At 37.7% G+C, this 15,519-nt stretch overlaps 2 protein-coding genes across 3 annotated transcripts in view; one reads left to right on the forward strand and one right to left on the reverse strand.

The window, feature by feature from the left end:
* The window catches only part of pck (Claudin superfamily protein pickel), a 13,745-nt gene extending 1,588 nt beyond the window's left edge, over nucleotides 1-12,157 (forward strand). The window contains exons 2-7 of one of the 2 annotated variants that reach the window (XM_071660826.1): nucleotides 1-145; nucleotides 793-859; nucleotides 2,426-2,601; nucleotides 4,811-4,972; nucleotides 7,722-7,876; nucleotides 10,142-12,157. The exon at nucleotides 1-145 is cut by the window's left edge and continues 505 nt beyond it. In XM_071660826.1, coding sequence (XP_071516927.1) covers nucleotides 19-145; nucleotides 793-859; nucleotides 2,426-2,601; nucleotides 4,811-4,972; nucleotides 7,722-7,876; nucleotides 10,142-10,252 — 798 coding nt within the window. In that variant the 5' untranslated portion in view covers nucleotides 1-18 and the 3' untranslated portion in view covers nucleotides 10,253-12,157. The remainder of the gene's footprint in view (nucleotides 146-792; nucleotides 860-2,425; nucleotides 2,602-4,810; nucleotides 4,973-7,721; nucleotides 7,877-10,141) is intronic. The other variant, XM_071660827.1, reaches the window with a different exon arrangement.
* LOC139748085 (uncharacterized) overlaps nucleotides 1-15,519 on the reverse strand; it is a 377,098-nt gene that overhangs the window by 66,896 nt on the left and 294,683 nt on the right. The window lies entirely within an intron of this gene.

Consider the following 15,519-nt stretch of genomic DNA (forward strand, 5'->3'; position numbering starts at 1 on the left):
ATTAGAAAACAGTTCAAAATGGAATCAGTGGCTGGGACAAGTTTATATTCAGGTTACCCCAGTCGTCTGAGCCGTCGCACATCCTTGGCATCCACATTTTTTCAGCCAGTGATTGAGAAAGTCTATGAATATGTCAGACCTTCAAGTAATTACCAATTCTATTTTCTTCATTTGTAATATTAATTCAAATATCTATATATATGTCAGACCTTCAAGAAATTACCAATTACCTTTTCACTTGCAATATTGATTTAAATCTCTGTGTTTGACCTTCAAGTAATCACCAATTACCCTTTCTTCATTTGAGCTATTTATATAGATCTATGAATATGTCAGACCCCCAAGTAATAACCAATTACCTTTTCTTCATATGCAATACTTATTTAAATCTATGATTCAAGTAATTACCATTTACCTTTTCTTTATTTGCACTATTTATTTTAATCTCTTAGATGATATATCATTCTGCAATGGTCCAGCAGACCTTAGATGCAAATTTCGTACTTTCATTATCTGCAAATATTGAAAAAATGTCAGAACTAATTATTATGTCGTTCATCAACAAATATGTAATTGTATAGTTATAATTTAATGATTCCAATCAGTTCTTAAGGGGAAAAATGACTGATTTTGTCTTAAGGACTGGTATAAACTTGACCTACAGTGGGTTTTTTATTTTTGTCTTTTCATTTACTCATGGTAATAAAAGGCTTTATTACTCGGAGGGTGTCTGTGCGGTATGAGATACTCTATCTTATTCCTTTTGGCTTCAATTTACTTTGAATTTTTCAGCGGCGATGGTCAAGGCTGGGACTATCACCTTCATTGCAACCATCTTTTTCATCATATCTTTTACTAGGTAAGTAATCTGGATCTTCGAGTGGCAAGCCTTATTTTAATTGCCTGTCTATAGACAGAGTTGTGTGGAGGAGGGTGGATGTGCTGGAAATGAGATGTTTGAGGACAATATGTGGTGTGAGGTGGTTTGATCGAGTAAGTAATGAAAGGGTGAGGGAGATGTGTGGTAGTAAAAAGAGTGTGGTTGAGAGAGCAGAAGAGGGTGTTTTGAAATGGTTTGGTCACATGGAGAGAATGAGTGAGGAAAGATTGACAAAGAGGATATATGTGTCAGAGGAGGAGGGAATGAGGAGAAGTGGGAGGCAAACTGGAGGTGGAAAGATGGAGCGAGAAAGATTTTGAGTGATCGGGGCCTAAACATGCAGAAGGATGAGAGGCGTGCAAGGAATAGAGTGAATTGGAACGATATGGTATACTGGGGTCGACGTGCTGTCAATGGACTGAACCAGGGCATGGAAAGTTTTGTGGGGCCTGGATGTGGAAAGGAAGCTGTGGTTTCAGTGCATTATACATGACAGCTAGAGACTGAGTGTGAACGAATGTGGCCTTTGTTGTCTTTTCCTAGCGCTACCTCGCGCACATGAGGGGGTTGTTATTCCATGTGTGGCAAGGTGGCAATGTTGACAATAAGTACGAGCATTCTAATAAGTTTTGCTCCTTTAAATAATACTGAGGGGCATGAGTCACTATATCTCTCAGCAAGCTGGTAGTGCCATAAACTCATCAATAAAATCAAATGATGTTTTATTGACAAATTAAGGGTTATCACGTAATGAATATGTCTTGCTTATTTACTTATACTTCAGTCAGTTAGTCAAAAAAATGAAACTTTCCTCTATGTTTTCCCCCCAAATCATATATTTTTCTTTATTCAGACTATTCCCTTCATGCATTCAAGTAATCCCAATGACTCGGAGATATCTACATTTTCCTGTTCCCTTTGCTACCGGCTCTATTGTTGTACGTACTTCACTTTCAATCTTAGACACTATCTTTCCATTTAACATTGCTTTGCATTTACTATTATATCCACTTTACTTTTTTATGTAAACTACAGTTTACATACATCACACAGCCCACACCATTTTAAGCATCCAGCTAACAATTACCATTTTAAGCATCTCTTATAAGACTGACAGTAGCAAACAATATTTCCTGTTCATCAGCTTTCCCAATATATTTATGTCGTTTTGCTAAACAAAACTCTCAAACAAGGTCTCTGTCTCTTCTGACCACAATAAATTCACTTACAATTTTTACAAAAATATACAACATACAAATTTCTCCATTTATAAAAAACCAAGGCCACATTTCCTCCTAACTCTTGGGGTAACACAGTCACAAAGTAATTAAGTCATACTACACTTCATTTAAGTTTATCTATTGATAGTAAGGCGGAAGCAAAATGAACATTCGTAAAACATACTACAGTACATATACAATTATGGTGTTACAGTATTGCCCCAACTATATTTGGTTACAGTGTAAAATTTCATTGCGTGATTAAGCAAAACCTTTTATGCTTTGTCTTTATTGATAAAACTAACCATGAAACTATTACTTTCAGTCCATACTGGCTGCAGTCATATGCATACACATACAGCGACTTCAACAACATGGGATTATGGGAGTTTTGCTTTAATGGCTTCCGATACCCAAAATATCAATATGATCACAAATTTACAGGCTGCAATTACATCTTTTCTGAGGAATACAGAATAATATGGGAATGGATGTTACCAGGTAATGTTGTATGTTGGTTTCAAGTAACCTATGTACTAAGCATAAAGTGAAAATATTCAAGGCAAATAAAAAGGAATTCATACTATGAATATGCTATAAAAACTGTTACAGAATTTTATAGATATATAATTTGTACAGTAATTAGTTCTGCATATCAGCTAACTCTATTTTATGTTTTACAGAACTAATTTTGAAAAATTATGTACTGGTAAGTTCTTGGTCATACTGACAATACTGTAATAGACTAGATTTACATAATTAGTATAATCAGTAGCTATCATGGCATCTTGGGCTATTTTTACACTTAGCACCTGAAGATTCAAAACATCCTCAAATTTCAAATTTTATTGCAAAGCCCAAATGATAATCTCTAGTCGCTTTATATTTTTCTCACTATTTTATCTTTATTTGCTGCAATGTTCTTTTTTCTTAAAGGCAACCAGTCTGCAAAATAGTTTACAAGTGAAGAAAAGAAACATCAGGAATGCGTCAGCAAGGTTACGAGCACTGCAGTTTTGTCTAACAGGAACTCTTACTTACAAGTCCTTACAATGAGATTCTGTTAAAAGACAGGTCTAAAGCAAAATGCTCACCAAAGGAAAACCAGAGTGATGAAGAATGAGCTGTTAGTGTGTTGCAGAGCATTATGTAACTGACCGTATATTTCCGGAATGAATACCAGCAACCTAAACGAGGGTGAGGCAGAAAGAAAAGACATGGAGACTGTTGAGAACAATGTTACATCTTTAGTAAGGTCGTATCATCAGAACTAGGTGGAAAGAAGTAGTCTCACTGGGGAATTTCTTACTGTCAATGAGTCTGTCATTTTCTTGCTCCTTTCTGAAATGCAGTCCTGAAGCTGCAGTAGCCCCATAAAATGGTTCTTGGAGCAGTATAATTACAAATATGAAAATGATAATTGCTAAATGGATTGGAATTAGTCAAAAGTGTTTTTGAAACCAAGAAATTATGTTTTTATTCTTGACTCTTACGTGGTGTAGTGGTTAGCATTTTTGACTGTGATGTATTTATGGGTCACCCAGGATTGAGTGCACAGGTTCGAACCCTGGTTGTGGCAGTCGATCTACAGTCAACCCAGCTGTCCATCTACCCCTAGAGTTTGGTTGATAAAATGGGTACCTGGCTCAGGCTAGTGGATGGGCCATTCTTTGTCTGTTTCATTGCGCTTCCTCACTGATGTGGGGAAACAGCCTGGGGCCTGGATGTGGATAGGGAGTTGTGGTTTCTGGTGCATTACATGACAGCTAGAGACTGAGTGTGAACAAATGTGGCCTTTTTGTCTGTTTTCCTGGTGCTACCTTGCTGAAGTAGAGGTGTAGCCATGCTGTTTCCTGTGGGGCGAGGTAGCGATAGGAATGGATCAAGGCAAGCAAGTATGAATATGTATATGTCTGTGTAGGTATATATATGTATATCTTAATATGTATATGGGCGTTTATGTACATGTACATGTATTTGAGTGGATGGGCCATTCTTCTTCTGTTTCCTGGTGCTACCTCGCTGATGCGGAGAACAGCAATGATGCCTTCTCAGCTAACAGAGAGAAAAAAAAAATAGAACGATGAAGACTAAATAGAAATTTCAAAAGATCACTGAATTAGAAATAGGACATAAAAATGTCATTCATTATAGCTGGTGGATTTTTGTAAATTTTCTCTCCGCATACCTACCTACTACAGGATATAAAGTCTTTGAAAATATGTAGGCCAACAGAATGTATAGTCTTTGAAAATATGTGGGCTAACAGGATGAAAAGTCTTTGATAATATGTGGATGAAAAGTCTTTGACAATATGTGGGATCTTAAACAATATTGTCATCCAGAATCACAACACAAATTGTTAGTCATAAACAGCAGTGCTCTGAAAATTTGCTAAACAAATCTGCAAATTAGTTGTAACATTAGTGAAATAGATGCAGACTGCCTGCACTGTGAAAATATGACACTCACCAGGAGAAAATGTTTCGATTTCATTTCTCTCACTGTAGTTTTGCTCGAGTGATGGATGCCATGTGATCTAATCCACCCAATTGTTTTACCAGTGGTACACTGAAAAATTATTACATTCAGAGATCATGTTAATTACTTGTGACCATTATAAGAAGCATAGATGTCTGATACTACTGTACGTAGGTTTATCTTTCATGAGCTATGGAGCATGTTTTCAATACAGTCATCTATTTTTCAGCATGGTTTATGGCAGTACAGACATTCATGACCATAGCCTTACTTGCCAGTACAGCAACATTAGTAACAGTAAGTCTGGTACTGATGAGATGGCCTATGCAGACGATCATGCGATACGAGTGGCACCTTACTGGATTTTGTTTCTGCTGTCAAGCAGTTACTGGTAAGTTGAAGGGAAAGTTATATTCACAATTTCTAGAGGAAATTCTGGCTTATGTCAACCAGAAATGTATTGATATCTATCTAAATCAACTGGAACTCCGTTAAGGGGTTGGCCACGGCAATTATGTCTCCATAACTAATGAACTCCATTGCTGCTTCTTACCCTTTAATGCCTCACCCTAAACAGGCAACTGGCAACTCTAGCACAGTGTTTGCAGAGGCTCCTATCTAATGTTATTGGAAAATTGACTGAGCGGGTGAAGGCATGTACAGAGAGTCAATATGGTTTCAGAAGTGGTATAGGATGTGTAGATCAGGTGTTTGCTATGAAGAATGTGTGTGAAAATTACTTAGAAAAACATATTGATTTGTCAGTGGCCATAGCTCCATACCTTCATGTACTGATATGCAGACTACACTTCAAATATCTTACTGACCATGCTTATTTTAAGAATTCCATGAGGCTCCCACATCATCCCTCTCCGTAGATGCATAAAGCTTTACTTATTTGAAAATCAACTACTTCAGTACTGATGTTCTTCCTTCTTGTGACTTTCTTCTTTTGTCTTAGATTTTCATTTTTATTCTTCCTTCTCACTTGACTTTCCTTAGGACTCGTAGGCATGTGCAACAGACTTGTAATTGGAAAAAATCCTCACAGTGCTCGTCAATGAAGTAGGTGTAAGGGTGCTACGGCATAACCATCAAGGATAAACATGAAATCCATGAAAAACTTGTACGCACCACCAAGTACCTTATTGGTTTCCCTTTTTTCTTTATACACTCCTTGTAATGACCAGAAGCTAAATCTTTAAGCTTTTGAAGCCATTTGGTGTCATCTTTGCCTAAATTTCATGAATGGACACCTCCAACTTAGGTAGCAACAAGGTATCTTTGTTAATTGATTTCATTGTCATAAGTGCCCACAAGTCTTCTACAGGACTCAAACTTAGCAAATTCTGGGCCTGTCACTGAGAAACTGCACAGTACAGTCTTTAAGCCAATCAGTGACTAGTTTGGTAGTGTGGAAGGGAGCCCCATCCTGCATGAACACTACTGGCAATGCACTTTTTTAACCAACCTGGAGGACGCTTTCACAGTAGCTCAAAGTAACTACGTTTGTTCATAGTTTCATTCTTTTGCAACGCTTCAAGGTCGCCAACACCATAATTGAAACAATCTCAGATCATAAGTGAAGCAGGGAACCTTACGGTGCTTGCATTGTACTTGACATCAAGTGGACCACAGCCTTGTCAACTGCACACACATCCACCATGGCCACCAGTTATGAAAAAGGTGGACTCATCACTCCACGAGACATTGCTGAACTTAGCCATATCGCACACAACATATTTCTTGCAAAAATCAAATTTTCTTCTAATGCCTGCGGGTTATGAGCTGTTTGGGATGCAGCTTGCTGCTCCGGTACTTAAGGTCCTCATTTAAGCAGCGTTGCACTGTTCTTACTCAGAGAACTGAGCCTGAGAGGAAATATCCTTCTCTGTTCTTTCTTTTGGAAAGATGAAAAAAATTATCCATAAATAAAGAAAATACCATAAAAGCAATATGCTTACCACTATGCTGATATTGTAGAATAGTGAACGGATGGAGAAAAAGATAGGTGATAAGCAAGGATGCTGCATATCTCCAGGATGATGAAGGGAAGGAGGAAGAGGTGCATAAGCAGCATGGAAGCTGCTTAATCTCTAGATTGATAAAAGGAAAGGAGGAAGAGGTGGGTGAGCAACAAAAATACAGTATATCTCCGTAACTGTATGATTAAAATTTTGTTCAGTTGTCATTTCACACTACACACTGAAAACTCTACACACTATATATGTTCTTTTTGGGCATTTCATACAACACACTAAGCCATTACACAAACGAATTATTGTTGTATTACTCCATTTACTGGCAGAACTTTGTCTGCATGGAGTGAACGTGAAATAACCAAAACAGCATTGCCACTCCCTGTAATCCTCTACACTTTTTCCAATACCCTGTTTGTATGTACACTGGTTAATAATGAATGCTTTACTATCATCATAAATGACATAATCCTCCATTTGAAGGGGGTGAAGCATTAAATCTTTCTGAGGGAGTATAGTTACCTATTATCTCAACAGTTTGAAGCATTATGGAACCAACGTGAATGCTCAAAACTTGAAGAAGAATTCTGCAAGATAATATGGTAGTTGTGAAGTGACAAAGACAGTCCCCACTAGAATAGTTACAGGAATATATGTTGCTTTAGGTGTGCAGACAAGGATGAAAAAAGTGAAGTACAAAGATAAAGGTTTTCGAGACTGTATGATGAAGAAATGTCATGTGATGTGTTGCAGTGTGATTCTAACCAAAGTTTAGGAACCATTAATGGGAGATGGGATGGGAAGAGCTCCTTGGGGCACCTGAGGAGAACTAACCTATTACTGAGTTTATGCTGAAAACACCCTGAACCAGTGTCCTTCTCAATGTCTCAAAGATACTGTAAGGCTTAACAGAAAATTCCTGATAGATGTTTTTAACACAACTGTCCCTGCATGTATTCTTCACACCTTTTGAATTCCAACTCTTACAATGTCTTTATGACAAACTTTTGATTACTCTATTTTCCTTCTACCATTCCTTTACAACAAACTTTTTGTTACTTATTTTCCTTCTACCATTCCTCTAATTTCATTAAATTATTCGTTTATGTTTAAGTTCTAAAGATTATTTAAGCTAAATTGTAAATTATGATTTCTCAACAGTGGTTTCCATCTTCTTTGCGGTACTAGTATTTGGAGTCATGTGCTGGTCCCGTTACTGGCTGCTGAACCCCAACTTTAACTACCTGTCCTGGTCATATGCCTTTGCTGTCATTGCAGGTGGCATTCATGCCCTTGCAGGATTCATACTGCTTCATGTATGTATTTTTACTCATTCTTCTAAAATACAATTTCCATGAGTGTGAAAATATTAATATTTTTATATATTTTATTATACTTGATCACCGTTTCCCACATCAGCAAGGTAGCACCAGGAAACAGACAAAGAATGGCCCATCCTTTCATATGCCCATTTATATACATAAATGCCCGTACATGCACATATACATATCAACATATACACATATACATACAAAGACATATACATATATACACATGTACATATTCATACGTGTTTGCCTTCATCCATTCCTGTCACCACTCCATCCCACAGGAAACAGCATCACTACCCCCTGCTTCAGTGAGGTAGTGCCAAGAAAATGACAAAAAAGGCCACATTCATTCACACTTAGTCTCTAGCTGTCACGTGTAATGCACCAAAACCAGCTCCCTATCCACATCCAGGCCCCACAGACTTTTCCATGGTTTACCCTAGACATTTCACATGCCCTAGTTCAGTCCACTGACAGCCCGTCGACCCCGGTATACCACACTGTTCCAATTCACCCAATTCCTTGCATTCCTTTCACCCCCTGTATGTCAGAAACCAAAATGATGTTCATGATGCTCTGAACCACTATTCTATATCTGTCTATTGTCTTCAATTCCACTCCTATTTCACGGAATGGATCATGTAATTACATCTCGGTTCACTCACAAGCATCCTCAACTTATGTCCTGTGTGCTTAATTGAACATGGGCTTTAACAATGATATGAACACTTCTCACTTTCTTTTTTCATTTTTTTTTCATGTTAGCTGAAGCCCTAATCAAGGCCATCCTTTGGGGTGGGAGCAGGGGGGCTGGAAACCTAAAAGGAAACAAAAGGAGCCAGGCAAGGAGTGCTCATCCTCCTTAAGGGCTCAGGCTAGGGTGTCTAAATGAAGAAACTTTGATATTCTGGCTCTGAGCAAAACAAAGCTCCAGGGTGAAGGGCAAAAATGGTTTGGAACGGTCTTAGGAGTAAAGTCAAGGGCTGGTGAGAGGACAAGAGCTAAGGAAGGAGTAGCAGGAGAGATTGGGTGTGGAATGGCAGAAGGTGAGACTAGGTGAACAGGGGGACTGGCTGAGGAGTGGGAGGTGTTTAGGGAAGCAGTGATGGAATGTGCAGGGGGAATGTGAGGCAAGTGGGAGGTGGGCAGATTGGAGGGGGTGGTGGGATGAAGAAATGGAGTTGCTAGTGATAGCAAAAAGAGAGGTGTTGGGCTATGCTGAGAGGGAAGGAGGGTAATTGATTGAGAGGTGTATAGGAGAGGGTGGCGGGAGGGTAAGGGGATTGAAAGGGAGGGCGGATGAGAGTTGGCGTGAACGCAAGAATCAGTAAACTTTACGGAGGGTAGGAAGATGTTTAGGAAGAAGGTATATAGTAAGTAAAGGACAAGAGAACAATTGGGCACACTGAGGGAGATGGAGTGTGTTTGTTGGTAAAGCTGCAGACGTAGGGTATTTTGGTTTGGGTATATAGGAGGCGAGAGAGTCATGGAGAATGGTTTGGTGAAGAAGGAAGTGGTGAAACCCTTGTATACAATGAAATGCAGCAAGGCGGCTGGGATGGATAGTGTTGCAGTTGAATTTATTGAAATTGGGGATGACAGTTTTGTTGATTGGTTGCTGGGAATATTCAATGTGTCTGTGGATCATGGTAAGGTGCCTGAGGATTGGTGGAGTATGTGTGTTGTCAATGTATGGAAGCAAGGTGGATAGGGGTTTTGTTTAAACTACATAGGTATTAGTATGTTGAGTATACCTCGTAAGTTGAATGGGAGAATGAGGGCATGTACAGAATACCAGATAAGGGAGGAGCAGGAGGGTGAAAGCCATGCATGGAATAGAGTGAATTAGAATGATGTAGTATACTGCTTACTGTCAGTAGACTGAACCAGGTCATGTAAAGCATTCAGGGTAAACCATGGAAAGGTCTGTGGGGCCTGGATGTGGATAGTGAGCTGTGGTTTCAGTGCATTGCACATGACAGCTCGAGAATGGATGAGATAGATATTGTTTTTCTTCATCTTTTCCATGCTCTCATAAATAGTGACATCTTTACCCTTTACCTCATTGGCCTCTTGTTTTATTTATCATTAATGATATTTTCTTTTGTGTTTTTCACACCCTATAATGTTTATGTTCCCCATACTTAGTGCACACTCTCCTAACCTCTAATTGTACCCACACCTCTAATATCATTATCCCTAATTAAACCTTTAAAGTACTAATCCCACTACTTTCTTTTTGATTTTCAGGAAACATTTGAAGCCAAGGAACGTAAACGTCAAGCTAGTAACCTCCTGCATATGGATCCAAAAGGACAAATGGGCATGAGTATGGGAATGGTTGGGCATGGATACATTTAAGTAAACAGTAACAATGATTGTTTTGCCTTACTGAAACATCAGTAAACAATCTCTACTGTTTACTGATAAGAGATTATTTGCTCTTTACTGTGAGTTATAATTAGAGGGGCCACTTATCAGAAGCCTCAAGATGAATTCACCCTGCCTTTCAGTATTGGACCAAATATTCCATACAGAAACATACCATGCCAATAAATATGTTGTGGAATATTTGCCAAGAAGACAGTATTAATTCCACTATTTCCTAGAATTAGACTTGAAAACACGAGTTAAGATTCAAAACCCAAAATGCCAAAATATTACCAGTGGGTTACTAACGGTGTACAAAACTGAAAACATGAGTTTTCACTGAATTATTTGTAATTTAAACTTGCATTATAAGTCTGAAGGAAACATTAATTTACATTTGTACTGTCTTTTGCTTTTCCAAGTTTTGAGCCTGAAAGGCATTACATTCACACAAGATATCATTGTTCAAGAGCACAGCTGTTTCCAAATTCTTTACTTGCTCAATAGTAAACACAACTCTACGACCTCTACATGACTTAATTTACGTGGGGTAAACTTTTACACTGGATGCTGTAAATATAATTGCTAAGTACATTAAGTTTATTTCTGAATTAAGTCATCGTTAGTAGAAGTTTTTATGGCTTCAGCTGACATACAACAGCAGTGTTGTCAAAATAACAAAATGAATATACAAATGGAAACCCATTGTTAACTAGTGCCTGAAATGATAAATTCACAAAAATACTGTTACAGAGAATTACGTACACCTAGTTACAGTTTTAAAGGATACATTTTAAGATTTTAAAGCAAGAATTGTGAATTGATCATAAGTCTTTAATGTAACATGCTGTTATTGCACATATTACAAGTATATTCTCTTGAAAGTGGTGGCAGTGAATTTGTATATTTTGTAACCGAACATGTTAATCTTCAGTCAATTCAGATCTTTGTAACTTGATCAAGAGATATTTTGCTTTTTTCTCTTGGTAACCTTATCCATCCTACTTCTATATTTGAGGAGTGTTCATCAGAGAGAGAATACTCGTCAATACGGAACAAATTGTACAGCTTTCCAAGAGTTTGGTTCTCAACTGATTATAATTATTTGAAAATCGCAATCTCACTGTTACTAAACATAAAAATGCTGTCGTGTTAGTAACAGACAGCAACAGCATTAACAAGAACTGAGAAAACTTCCCTCACTCTGTTAAGAGGAATACCTTATTGTAATAAGTTTACAGTTATTCAAAGTATATCTAGAACTTTTTATATATATTTTTGTCTGAAAAACACTGCTTACATAAATGAACCTAGGAGCAGCATAACAGGCAAGGTTTTGTGATTATCTCATTTTTCTTTCATACTTCATCGCCATTTCCCACATGAGTGAGGTAGCTCCAGGATCATACAAAAAAAGGCTGCATACACTCACGTCCATTCTCTAGCTACCATGTGTAATGCACCAAAACCATAGCTACCTATACACAACCAAGCCTCACAGACCTTTCCATGGTTTACCCCAGACACTTTACATGCCCAGTGTTTATGTGATGGATATTTCTTGAGAAGACTTTGGCTGAATGTACCATTTGACTGGTGAATCACAAGAGTTTCCTGAGGACCAAGCTCCTGTGTTTGTATGGAAGATGAGAGAAAACCAGTGTCTGGGTTACATAAAGTGGATTACTGGATGTAGGGAAACCACGATCCTATATTCTGCTGTCTTAGCGGTGAGATTATGTAACTAATTAAGTAACTACTGTTACCCAGGGAAACTATGAGACTGCTGGAAAATGTAAAAACCAAAATCAGATTACTTCATTCCGTCCATGGGTACCTAAATTAATTGTTCTCATATTTTTGTACCAATTTAAAAATAAAAGTTATATAATCTTGGGAAGTGTTTCTAGTATCCTCTAAATAAATATGGGATAAAAGACGTGTTAGTATCACATTACCAAAAACACCAATCTATATAATAAGATGAAAAATTAAGTGAATATACTGTAAAACTGAATAAACTATTTCATGAATGTTGGCTCATATTTCTATTAATGCTGCTAAATCACAAATTTAAATTATTTCAAAACTTTTACAAAAAGTGTATCAATCTATTTTCCAAATATACACAAGAAAAGTACCAAATACTGTGATCATCCTAATTATTGGTTCAGAATCTAAAATTTTAATATTTTACAACAGGCCACACATTCTCAAACTTACAAAATATTTTACAAGGACTCCTTATTGGTCTTTATACACTTAACTTCAGGTATATGCCAAACTGATGCATTAAATTGGACTTGACTTTGTGGAATTTGTAAAGTGTTAGGATCTTGGAGTTATTCAGCACGTTTTAGCACGAAAAAGACATCTAAAAACTATTTGCACATAATTAAACACTTTAGCTTCTTTTACACAACATCTAATAAACTTATACATATATACCTAGCTATAAGAAATATATTTTAGCTTCTTATGACAACTCTTCAGGTGACTTACATTAGCATTATTGTTTACAATTTCTCCAGTGTTTTCAATTCTTCTATGACTTGTATATTTCTGGCACTCTTAGCACATTATCTATCTATCTATCTATCTATATCGCTGACACCTGCTCCCTTCAGGAACTTCCTCAACTTGGCGGCCACAGCAAGAGTCTCCATATGTGATGAACCCCAGAGCCTCTTTTAAGCCTTTAGTGCCTGAATCTTAACAGGCTATTGGCAGACGTCAACTCTAGTGAGTTGTTTTCAGAGGCTCCTAACTAATTTTCCAACTGAATACTTCTGCCTAATGTGTCCACCAAATATATTTATATATATATATATAAATCTTCTTTCATGATTGTTTACCTCTTCCTACATCAGCAAGGTAGTGCCATGAACAGAATCAAAGGCCTCACTTGCTCAAATCTATTCTCTTACTGTCAAGTGTAATGCAATGAAATCCCAGCCCCCATCCATATGCAGGCCCCAATGACCTTTCTGTGGTTTTTCCCTGGTTTCTTCATATGCCTAGCTTAGTTCAAAACAGCATGTTGCTCCCTATGTATACTTATTTCTTTGCTGCACCAACTGTCCCTTTTATATGAGGCTCCTATAGTGTTCAGGAAGCCGGACACACCCACAATCTACGCCCCTAAGTCATAAAATACGATGTGTGTGTGTAAACAGAAAGAGTGCAGGGCAACTTAGTATTAAGGATTTAGTGTCCCTGTTGTGGTAGGTGTACCTATAAGAAATGTCCAGGATAGAATTACAATTCCTTCATAGAAAAATGGTCCAAGGGTCATTACAAATGAACAAGTAAATAAATAAGTAAACAAGATAAGGCAGTGAACAATATGTCAAATCTGGTTAAGTATAATACCTCCAATACCCAGTTTCTACCCATCTCTATCAAAAATTCCTCACAACTTTCCTCTCTCCTTCAACAGTTCTGTAATTCCACCTCTTGACTCACTGAACATACTTGTATTACTGTAACATCCACTCTTTCTTGGAAACTCCATATTACGGAAATAGCTGAGTCTGCCTCTGCCTCCAAGAAACAGAGTCCTATTTAAATGTTAAAATTTCTTCGGAACAGTTGCTGTTTATACAAAGGATTGATCCGTCCTTGTATGGAATACTGCTCTCACATCTGGAGCAGTTCTAGCTCTGCATTCTTAATGACAGAGTTGAAAGCGATTTGACTTATAAATTCTCCCAGGTTAACTTCAAAACTTGTCCCGCTGGACCTATGCCGTAATGATGCTACACCATATTGATGGATCACATTCCTGCTTCTATAGGTATTATTTTGGTCTATGCACCCAAGGGCTTGTTCCTTATAAGCCCCCACAAGTAATCATACCATGCAATACTAAGCAAGCTGCTGCACCACATGATTACTGTATGGCTGCTGGTAACTCAAGGGTGGGCCGTTTGGATAACTGTTTCTTCCCCTAAACCTCAAAGCTTTGAAAGTCTCAACCCTCTCCAGTCTTTCCCAATAACTGGCACAGTTTAAAAGACAGGCTTTTCACTATCTCCAAAATTCATTCATACTTTCCCTTGTCTTCTTTTTCCCTTTCATAATATGGCTTTGGTGTGGACTTTTGTCTGTGACCAGTCTCCAATTAAAAAAAGATACAAAAGACCCATGTATATCACCACCCAGTGAAATGCACGACTGAAAATGTACAATAAACGGAAACGAAGAATGTACACACACAAAAAAAAGTCCAAACTTCAGAGGAAGTGCAGCAGCAACAGATTTACTGACATTTGACTATCGAAGAAAAACGTGAGTCATGACCACTACTTTCAATTTTCTGTACAAAATTCAATCTTGGGAAAAAAAATAAAATTAACCAAAAGAAAAACAAAAAAAAGGGGAAAAGGGGGTTTTTTCCCAAAGAAATTTTAAAAAAAAACAAAAAAAAAAATTTTTTAAACCCCAAAAAGGGGGGAAAAAAAAAAGGGGGGTTTGGGGGAAAAACCCCCCAAAAAAAATTTTTTTAAAAAACCCCGGGGGGGGGGGAAAAAAAAAGAAAAAAGGGGGGGGAAAAAAAAAGAAGGGGGGAAAAAAAAAAAGGGGGGGGGGGGGGGGGGGTTTAAAAAAGGAAAGAAAATTTTGGGAAAAAGGGGGGGACAAAGGGGGGTGGGGGGCCCTTTCCCCCAAAGGGGGGGTTTTTTTCCCCCCAAAAAGGGGGGGAAAAAAAAGGGGGGGGGAATTGGAAAAAAGGGGGGGGAAAAAAAAAAAAAAAATTTCCCCCAAACCCCCGGGGGGTTTTTTTTTAAAAAAAAAAAGGGGGGGGGGGCCCCCAAAAAAAAAGGGGTTTTTTTAAAAAAATTTGGGGGAAATTTAAAAATAAAAAAATTTTTGGAAGGGCCCCCTTTTTTTGGTTTTAAAAAAAAAATTTTTTGGGGGGCCCCCCCTTTTTTTAAAATTTTTTTTTTAAAAAAAAAATTTTTTTTTCCCAAAATTGGGGGGTTCAAAGGGGGAAAAAAAAGGGAAAAAAATTTTCCCGGAAAAGGGGGGTCCCAAAAAAATTTTTTTTTTTCTTTTGGGGGGGGGGAAAATTTAAAAAATTTTTTTTGGGAAACCCCCAAAAAAAGGGGGGGGTTTGGGGAAAACCCCAAAAAATTTTTTTTTTATTTTCCCAAAAAAGGGGGGAAATGGGTTTTTGGGGGTAAATTTTTAAAAAAAATTTTCCCCGGGGGGGGGGGGAAAGGAAATTTTTTTTTTTAAAAAAAAAAATTTTTTTTCCC

This window comes from Panulirus ornatus, chromosome 72 (assembly GCF_036320965.1).
Source record: "Panulirus ornatus isolate Po-2019 chromosome 72, ASM3632096v1, whole genome shotgun sequence".
Taxonomy (NCBI): domain Eukaryota; kingdom Metazoa; phylum Arthropoda; class Malacostraca; order Decapoda; family Palinuridae; genus Panulirus; species Panulirus ornatus.